Source organism: Tarenaya hassleriana, unplaced genomic scaffold (genome assembly GCF_000463585.1).
Source record: "Tarenaya hassleriana unplaced genomic scaffold, ASM46358v1 Cleome15, whole genome shotgun sequence".
Classification (NCBI taxonomy): domain Eukaryota; kingdom Viridiplantae; phylum Streptophyta; class Magnoliopsida; order Brassicales; family Cleomaceae; genus Tarenaya; species Tarenaya hassleriana.
Genome location: NW_010964923.1, coordinates 161,660 through 171,351, shown reverse-complemented (window position 1 = coordinate 171,351; position 9,692 = coordinate 161,660). Strand labels below are relative to the sequence as shown.

General features: G+C 42.3%; 2 protein-coding genes across 2 annotated transcripts; both read left to right on the top strand.

Moving 5' to 3' along the window:
- Positions 1 to 1,626: 1,626 nt before the first annotated feature.
- On the top strand, positions 1,627 to 4,411 carry LOC104808518 (subtilisin-like protease SBT4.13). The gene is made up of 9 exons (XM_010534207.1): positions 1,627 to 1,715; positions 1,793 to 1,884; positions 1,979 to 2,225; positions 2,316 to 2,795; positions 2,891 to 2,989; positions 3,079 to 3,288; positions 3,371 to 3,479; positions 3,580 to 3,793; positions 3,882 to 4,411. The coding sequence occupies exons 1-9, from the start codon at positions 1,627 to 1,629 to the stop codon at positions 4,409 to 4,411; spliced, it is 2,070 nt and encodes a 689-aa protein (XP_010532509.1).
- A 1,440-nt stretch (positions 4,412 to 5,851) lies between these two features.
- On the top strand, positions 5,852 to 9,074 carry LOC104808517 (subtilisin-like protease SBT4.5). The gene is made up of 11 exons (XM_019202025.1): positions 5,852 to 5,938; positions 6,035 to 6,123; positions 6,214 to 6,305; positions 6,403 to 6,509; positions 6,648 to 6,781; positions 6,873 to 7,356; positions 7,447 to 7,541; positions 7,631 to 7,840; positions 7,934 to 8,045; positions 8,144 to 8,357; positions 8,447 to 9,074. Exons 1-11 carry the CDS (start codon positions 5,852 to 5,854, stop codon positions 8,977 to 8,979), a joined length of 2,157 nt encoding a protein of 718 aa, XP_019057570.1. The 3' UTR covers positions 8,980 to 9,074.
- Positions 9,075 to 9,692: the final 618 nt, after the last annotated feature.

Genomic DNA, 9,692 nt, shown 5'->3' with positions numbered 1-9,692 from the left:
CGTTGGAATTTTTTTTTTAAATCTCCAAAAAAATTTCCAACCGACATCCGTTGGAATTCCGTTGGAATTTTTTTTTTAAAATTTCCAAAAAAATTTCCAACCGACATCCGTTGGAATTCCGTTGGAATTGTTTTTTTAAATCTCCAAAAAAATTTCCAACCGACATCCGTTGGAATTCCGTTGGAATTTTTTTTTAAAATTTCCAAAAAAAATTTCAACTGACATCCGTTGGAATTCCGTTGGAATTTTTTTTTTAAATTTCCAAAAAAAATTCCAACGGATATCCGTTGGAAATACCGTTGGAAAATTTCAACCCTAATTTTTTCAATTGAATACGTTGAAAATTCCGTTAAAAATTTCCAACGGGCGATTCCAACGGATATCCGTTGGAAATTTTCAACGGATTTTTAACGGAAATCACCGTTGAAATGCCGTTGAAAACCGTTGAAAATCCGTTGAAAAATTTCCAACGGATAAATCCGTTGGAAAATTCGTTGGAATTTGCTGATTTTTTTGTAGTGTCTCCATCTTGAGGGGGAATCTTAGAGTTTACATACCGAATGGCTCGGTTATCTCGGTTATTTCAGCTTTGGTTATCAAAACCAATTCTGGTTTAACTGTTTTAATTTGGTCATTTGTAGCTTCGACATCTGTCATTTTGTTTTGTTGAATTTGTTAGGTTGTTGTAAATTAGTTTTGCATTAGATTCCTTCTTATCTGTATATTGGTGTAAAGGAGACGCTTAATAATCAATGGAGAAAGAAGAATTTTTTTCAGCAAAGTTTCCATTCCTATTTCTGGTTTCATAAAAATTCCATAATAATATGGTTTCTGTAACATTTTTTTTAATGTTTAAAAAGCTAAAAGGTGGCATTGTTCTATATTAATCTCAAGATAATCAACCAAAGAAAATCGAGATTTCTCTTACCAAATGCGATGATGGAACCATTTCTTCGTGGTTAAAACTCAATTGCCTTTAAGGCCGATAGAGGAAAAAAAAGAAAAGAATTTATGGTTATTCGTACGGCCATGCATGCATGCATGAATCGAAGCTTAATTAGATAGATTGACAGAGCATGAGACCATGTTCAAAGGATGTTTGATATGTTTATGCAAAGGAAGGATGAATGCACTTGTACCTGTTAATTGTTATGTCCTTTTTTTACACCAATGTTTTTTCCTTTCTAAAATCTGTTTCTTGCACCTTGTTTAATATGGAATGGAATCTGACATATTTTGGCCAAACGAAGGAATTTATAATCAGATTCATACAATCTTGTTTGATAAAAATATGATTAAAAGTCATAAGATGCAATTCATTGATCCAAACGAGTAAAAAAAATGCAGAACCATTTCCAAATTTCATGTCTATATAATAAACATGCCCCAGTTCCATGTCTGAAACTCAAACTCAAACTCAAACTCAACAATGGCTTCCCTTAGTTTCCTCACCCTCTCCTCTCTCCTCCTTCTTTGCTTATCCTCGGCTTCTGCAACCGTCGAGGATGATCGAAAGGCGAGTTTCCCTTTGTCTTTTTCCCGATATTTTCGATCCGAAAAACTATTTTTTTCTTCAAAGGATTATAACAGTGGTGATAACGATACTTGCAGGCGTACATCGTCTATATGGGAGCTCTCCCTTCTGACGGTCAATATTCAGCTGCGTCTCACCATCAACACATCCTTCAACAAGTTACCAGGTTAAGTATCCTCAAGTTTCGATGTTATATCGCTTTTCTGTTTACGTTTCCGGCGTTATTGATCGATCTTTACTTTGGTTATTTTTTTGCAGTTCTGTCGAAAATTCATTGGTCAGAAACTACGGAAGGAGTTTCAATGGCTTTGAGGCGAAGCTGACTGAATCCGAAAGAGAGAAGCTTTCTGGTGAGTTTTGAGAAACTTTTTCCATCAAGAATTCCTGTTTTCGCATCGTATTCTTCGATTTTCCTGAATGCAAAGGTACATTCGCATTTCGCAGCCATGGAAGGCGTAGTTTCAGTCTTCCCGAGCATCAAGTTAGATCTTCATACGACGAAATCTTGGGATTTCATGGGGTTTGGCGACAAATTCAAACATAACCCCGAGGTCGAGAGTGATATTGTCGTCGGGGTTATCGACGGTGGGATATGGCCCGAGTCCAAGAGCTTTTCAGACAAAGGCCTCAGCCCTCCCCCCGCAAAATGGAAGGGCGTTTGCAAAGGAGGATCGAACTTCACCTGTAACAAGTAAAGAACACTCTTTTAGAACCCTAAATTCATAACCTTTCTTGACTCATATGATAACCCGAAGCCGCCTTTTATTTACAATCGATACAGCAAGTTGATAGGAGCGAGGTTTTACGTCGGTGAATCGGCTCGGGACCTCCAAGGTCACGGAACACACACTTCTTCTACGGCTGCAGGGAGCAAAGTAGAAGGCGCAAGCTTCTATGGGATAGCGAATGGAACGGCAAGAGGAGGCATCCCTTCGGCCAGAATTGCTATGTACAAAGTCTGCAATGGGAAATCGTGCGATACCGGAGCAATCTTGGCGGCTTTTGACGATGCTATAGCCGACGGTGTCGACGTTATTACGATTTCCATCGGAGGAGCCCCAACAGCTTTGGTATCTGACCCCATCTCTATCGCGGCTTTTCACGCTGTGGAGAAAGGGATTTTGACTGTAAACTCGGCCGGAAACAGCGGCCCGGTCCCTGGATCGGTTGGTAGTACCTCTCCATGGGTTCTAACCGTCGCAGCGAGTACAACGGATCGGAAATTTGTCACCAAGGTTGCCCTTGGAAATGGCAAAAGAACTATCTGTAAGTTTTATCAGTTCATATATATTTAAGGTTTGGAGTTCATGTTGTCAGATCAAGAACATGAACTAAAAAACTGATGTGATCGATTTAACAGGGAACTTCGATCAACGGTTTCAAACTAAACGGAACGAAATTTCCTTTCTCATACGGAGAATCCGGTTCGAGTTCTTGCAGCAAAGACGATGTCAGGTATAAAACTCTGCAATTCCCCTGTTTTGAACGGATATGAACACGAAAACCCAACTCTTCAATCAAGATTTCGTGGCGAATTTCTGCAGGAGATGCGAATCAGGATGCATCGATTCCTCACTGGACGGGAAGATTCTGGTGTGTGACAAGCCGATTAAAGAAGTCGATGTCGAATCTTCAAAAGCGATTGGAGTTATCATTCAGGGAAAAGTTAAACGTCCTTTTATTACTGGAATTCCTCTTAGTGTCCTGCCTGAAGATCAGTACCCATTGCTCACATCTTACATTCAATCGACATCGTAAGAACCTGTTTTTACGCCTTTTTGTTGTCTTGAAAAATCTCTGTTTTCTCGAGTTGTTAAATCGTCAATGATGTGACAGGAAACCGGAAGGAACTATACTGAAAACGGAGATGACAAATGGTGCCGATGCTCCTCTTATGGCCTCTTTCTCTTCTCGTGGTCCGAACATTATACTCGACGTCTTGAAGGTAAGAAAATACGTTAAAAGTCTCCGACTTGTGATCGAAGTTATATGCGTTTTCATGGCGAGTTTCATCCGGGAAAATGATGCTGAAAACATGATTACAGCCCGATATAACGGCTCCGGGAGTGAATATACTCGCGGCTTATTCGGTTGAGGCTCCCCTGGTGCCTGGAACCGACGATGGACGACGTTCCTCGTACAATTTCTTGTCCGGAACATCCATGTCTTGTCCTCATGTAGCTGGCGTCGCGGCTTATCTCAAGACCGTCCACCCGAAATGGTCCCCGTCCGCTATCAAGTCCGCGATCATGACAACCGGTAAGTAACTAAAACCGAAACATTTCGATCTCTGTATATGTTCGATTTTCTGACAATGTTGAATTGAGTTTTAATGTATTTCATGCAGCTTGGCCGATGAACTCTTCGATCAGCGAAGCAGCGAACGAATTCGCATATGGATCTGGTCATCTGAACCCGACAAAGGCGGCGGATCCGGGACTTATCTACGAAATAACAGGAGATGACTACTTACAGATGCTTTGCTCGATGGATTACAGTGCGGGCGAGCTTAAAGCCATCGCGGGAAGAGACGTGAGTTGTCCGAAAGGATCGAACTTGGCGGTTAAAGATCTCAACTACCCTTCGATGAGCGCTAGATTCGATTGGAGCTCCCCATCAAAGCCTTCGGAAATCACGTTTTCGAGGACTGTAACCAATGTCGGGCCGGCAAGCTCGACGTATAAGGCGGAAGTGGTATCTTCTTCGGAACTAAAGATCGAGATCGAGCCCAACACCCTCTCTTTCAAATCCGTAGGCGAGAAGAAGTCGTTCACCGTTAAGGTTACGGGGATGAGTTCTAGGAATTTTGAGTCGGCGACTCTGGTCTGGTCGGACGGTTCCCGTACTGTGAGAAGTCCCGTTGTCATATATACTTAGGACTTGGGCTGTAACGACATTCTGTTTTATGTTCCATTCACTGTCTGAATCGTACTCTCACTACTATATTCTATTATTCAAAACTCTTTCGGTAATAAATGAGATTATTTTCTTTCCTTATGATTATGAATTTTTTCAGGTTTCAAAACGTTGTTGGCCTATTAAAAATGTTATTTGTTGGTTTTTAATTTGATTAAATTTCTCAAAATAACTTGTTAAGGATGATGAGTACAAAATCCATATCCAGACAGATAATCTATGTTCTGAAAACTTAGCGAAGAAAGAACAGAACTCGATATCGTTCATCAATCAGGTTTTATGAACTTGTCTTGGATTCTGATTCGATCGGTTTTACCATGAAAATCTGTTTCTTGTCTCAGAGGTTATTGTTACGGGAACTGATACGTATCTCCCGACTTGTTTCTTTTATTGGTAACCGAGTATATTGCACCAAGTTTCAGACTAATCTTGGGATCGGAAACCAATCATATGTTTTGGAATATACGACCCCTCCCAAAATTGAGAGTCGAACCCGGGACAGAACAGATGCTTTGCAATTACATCCTCCTTTCACCGGTTGAACTACTGAGTCCTCCTAACGTCTCGGAAAAAGCGAAGCCACTGGAGCAGACAGAAGCAGCGGATCGGCCTCGTTTCCTTTCTTCAGTATCCTTCCATCAAAGGTCGGTTGAACTTGAACGTGATGGGTTGTCGGGTTAAGCGGTGGCCGGACATTTGACGAGGCTGCAACCGTGGTGAAGCGGTGACCGACCGCGTGACTCCGAGGGAGAAGGGCTAAGCGTTACAGACTCGTGGCCGTGGTCTCGTACACTCATCCCGGCCACCGTGGCTCGGGGCCAGCTATGAAACCAAACTAAAAGACCAGATTCACAGGATGTTTGATATATTTATGGAAAGGATGAATACACTTGTATCTGTTATGTCTTTCTGGTTATACGTAAGGCCATGCATGCATGAACCGACGCTTAATAAGATAAGTTTGTTAATTAAAATTGGTAAAACATCGAACCTGGAAGATTTCCTAACTATAATAAATTGACATACCGTGAAACTTAAGGCCTTATTTACATAACGTTTTATATATTTATGCAAAGGATGAATGTATTGTATCTGTCGTCTTTTTTTATACATGAATTTGATTTTTTTTTTTATAGAATCTATTCCTTGCACCTTAATATGGAATTGAATCTGCCATATTTTGGCCAAATGAAGGAGTTTATAGTCAGATTCACATAATCTTTTTTTTATAAGAGATTCACATAATCTTGTTTCATAAAAGATTGTTCAAAATTATAAGATACCATTCATTATTGATCAAAACAAGTAAAAAATCCCACCAGAGTAAATGCAAAATTATTTCATGTCTATATAATAAACATGCCCCAGTTCCATGTCTGAAACTCAAACTCAAACTCAACTATGGCTTCCCTTAGTTTCCTCTCCCTCTCCTCTCTCCTCCTTCTCTGCTTATGCTCGGCTTCCGCAACTGTCGAGGATGATCGAAAGGCGAGTTTCCGTTTGTCTTTTTCCCGATATTTTCGATCTGAAAAACTGTTTTTTTTCATCAAAGGATTGTAACAGTGGTGATAACGACACTTGCAGGCGTACATCGTCTATATGGGAGCTCTCCCTTCCGACAGTCAATATTCAGCTATGTCTCATCATCAACACATCCTTCAACAAGTTACCAGGTTTAGTATCCTCAAGTTTCGATATTATATCGCTTTTTCTTTTACGTTTTCGGCGTTATGGATCGATCTTTACTATGTTTTTTTTTGCAGTTCTGTCGAAAACTCATTGGTCAGAAACTATGGAAGGAGTTTCAATGGCTTTGAGGCAAAGCTGACTGAATCCGAAAGAGAGAAGCTTTCTGGTGAGTTTTCAGAAACTTTTTCCATCAAGAATTCGTGTTTTCGCATCGTATTCTTCGATTTTCATTACGTTTTTTGAATCGGTACGTTCATACACAGCCATGGAAGGTGTAGTTTCGGTCTTCCCAAGCGTTAAGTTATCTCTTCAGACGACGAAATCTTGGGATTTCATGGGGTTTGGCGACAATTTCAAACGTAACCCTGAGGTCGAGAGCGATATTGTCGTCGGGGTCATGGAAGGTGTAGTTTCGGTCTTCCCAAGCGTTAAGTTATCTCTTCAGACGACGAAATCTTGGGATTTCATGGGGTTTGGCGACAATTTCAAACGTAACCCTGAGGTCGAGAGCGATATTGTAGTCGGGGTTATCGACAGCGGGATCTGGCCTGAGTCCAAGAGCTTTTCAGACAAAGGCCTCAGCTCTCCGCCCGCAAAATGGAAGGGCGTTTGCAAAGGAGGATCGAACTTCACCTGTAACAAGTAAAGAACAACTCTTTCAGAACCTTAAATTCAGAACCTTTGTTGATTCATACGAAAACTCGAAGTCGCCTTTTCTTTATCGTTGATGCAGCAAGTTGATAGGAGCGAGGTTTTACGTCGATAAATCGGCTCGGGACTTTCAAGGTCACGGAACACACACTTCTTCAACGGCTGCAGGGAGCAAAGTAGAAGGCGCAAGTTTCTATGGGATGGCAAATGGAACGGCGCGAGGAGGTGTCCCTTCGGCCAGAATCGCTATGTACAAAGTATGTGAGGGGGACTCGTGCGATACTGGAGCAATCTTGGCGGCTTTTGATGATGCTATAGCCGACGGTGTCGATGTTATCACGATTTCCATTGGAGGAGACCCTGTTGTTTTGGAATCTGACCCGATCTCTATCGCGGCTTTTCACGCTATGGAGAAAGGGGTTTTGACCGTACAATCGGCGGGAAACAGCGGCCCGACCTCTGGAACGGTCGGTAGTAACTCTCCGTGGATTCTAACCGTCGCAGCGAGTACAACAGATCGGAAATTTGTCACCAAGGTTGCTCTTGGAAATGGCAAAGAACTATCTGTAAGTTTTCTCAGTTCACATACATTGAGGCTTAAAATTAATGTCGGCCGATCAAGAACATGAACTCAAATGATGTGATCGATCAAACAGGGAACTTCGATCAACGGTTTCAAATTGAACGGAACAAAGTTTCCTTTCTCGTACGGAGAATCCAGTTCGACTTCTTGCGGCGAGGAAGAAGTCAGGTAGAAAGCTCTGCAATTCCCTTGTTTTGAATGGCTATGAACTCGAAAACCCGAATCTTCAATCGAGATTTCGTGGCGAATTTCCGCAGGATGTGCAGCATAGGATGCATCGATTTCTCGTTAGACGGAAAGATTCTGGTGTGTGATCAGCCGATCGAAGAAGTCGATGTCGAATCTTCAAAAGCTGTTGGAGTTATCATTCAGGGAAAAGTTTCACGTCCTGTTATTAGTACAGTACCTCTTGCAGTCCTGCCTGAAGATCAGTACTCGTTGCTCACATCTTACATCAAATCGACAGCGTAAGAACATTTTTCTTACACCTTTTCGTTGTTTCATAAACCCCGAAAAATTTCTAATTTCTCGAGATTTTTATATCTTCGATGATCTGACAGGAAACCTGAAGGAACTATACTGAAAACCGAGACAACAAATGGTGTCGATGCTCCTGTTATGGCCTCTTTCTCTTCCCGTGGTCCGAACACTGTACTCGGTGATATCTTGAAGGTAAAAAATACGTTAAAAGTTTTTGACTTGTGATCGAATTATACACGTTTTTGTGACGAGTTTCATCGAGGAAAATGATGCTGAAAACGTGTTTGCAGCCCGATATAACGGCTCCGGGAGTGAATATTCTCGCAGCTTATTCGGCTGAGGCTACCCTGGTGCCTGGAATCGACGATGGAAGACGTTCCTCGTACAGTTTCTTGTCTGGAACATCCATGTCTTGTCCTCACGTAACTGGCGTTGCGGCTTATCTCAAGAGCGTCCACCCGAAATGGTCCACATCCACTATCAAATCTGCGATCATGACAACCGGTACCGAACTAAAACCCGAAACATTTCGAACTCTCTATTTGTTTGATATTCAGACAACCTCAAACTGAGTTTTGAGGTATTCTTTGCAGCTTGGCCGATGAACGTTTCGAGCAGTGAAGAAGTGAACGAATTCGCGTACGGATCGGGACATCTGAATCCGACAAAGGCGGCAGATCCGGGACTTGTCTACGAAATAACAGGAGATGACTACTTAAAGATGCTTTGCTCGGCGAATTACACTGCCAGCGAGCTTAAAGCCATCGCGGGAAGAGCTGTGAGTTGCCCGAAAGGATCGAACTTGAAGATTAAAGATCTCAACTACCCTTCGATGAGCGCGAAATTCAGTTCGAGGCCTTCGGAAATCACGTTTTTGAGGACTGTTACCAACGTCGGTCCGGCAAGCTCGACGTACAAGGCGGAAGTGGTATCTTCTTCGGATCTAAAGGTCGAGATCAAGCCTAACACCCTCTCTTTCAAATCGGTTGGCGAGAAGAAGTCGTTCACCGTTAAGGTTTCGGGGATTAGTTCTGTGGATTTCCAGTCGGCGACTCTGGTCTGGTCCGACGGTTCTCGTACTGTCAGAAGTCCCATTGTCATATACTCTTACGGACTTGTGCTGTAATGACATTCTGATTTCAGTTCCATTCCCGTCGGAATCCGTACTATCGCTACTACCTTCTAATTATTCAAAAATCTCTCTTTTTGGTAATAATATCATTCGATTCCATCCTCTAATATCCGATGAGATTGTTTTCTTTTTGTATGATTCTGTCTTTTAGAATTATATCAATGGCGCTATCCGTTGATACAGAGGACGAGAGGCATATGAAGAACGTATCGGAGAAAGTAAGCAAGACCCGGGTGATGAAAACCGAGGAGGCAAAGATCGGAAGCCCGAATCCCTCGGGGATTCTCGTGGCGTCCCCTGCTCCGTCGTCCTTGTTGGTTCTTCAAAATCTCTATCAGAGACGCGTACTCTGTTTTCTTAGCTTGAAACACAAACACGGCAATATACACTTCTTATCACTGACACAACCTTCAAGCTTTGGCGCAAATTTTCCGGCTCCGTAACGCCCCATCTCGAGTTCTCAAATGCGTTTCTCGAGTTTGCACTCGCCTCTTATCGAAACGACAAGTTTTCCGAGTTAACCCACACAACAATCTATCGAAAACCCCAGTTTCGCTGGTTATATCCAGAGTGCCAGTATACCCGAAATCCCGAACTTCTAAATCTCTTTATGCTGAATATTTGAAGAAAACACCAAATCTCTATCCACCCAGAACCTTCGTCACGACACCGACCTCAGGACTCAGTGCTCTCCCGGCACCGGAGAA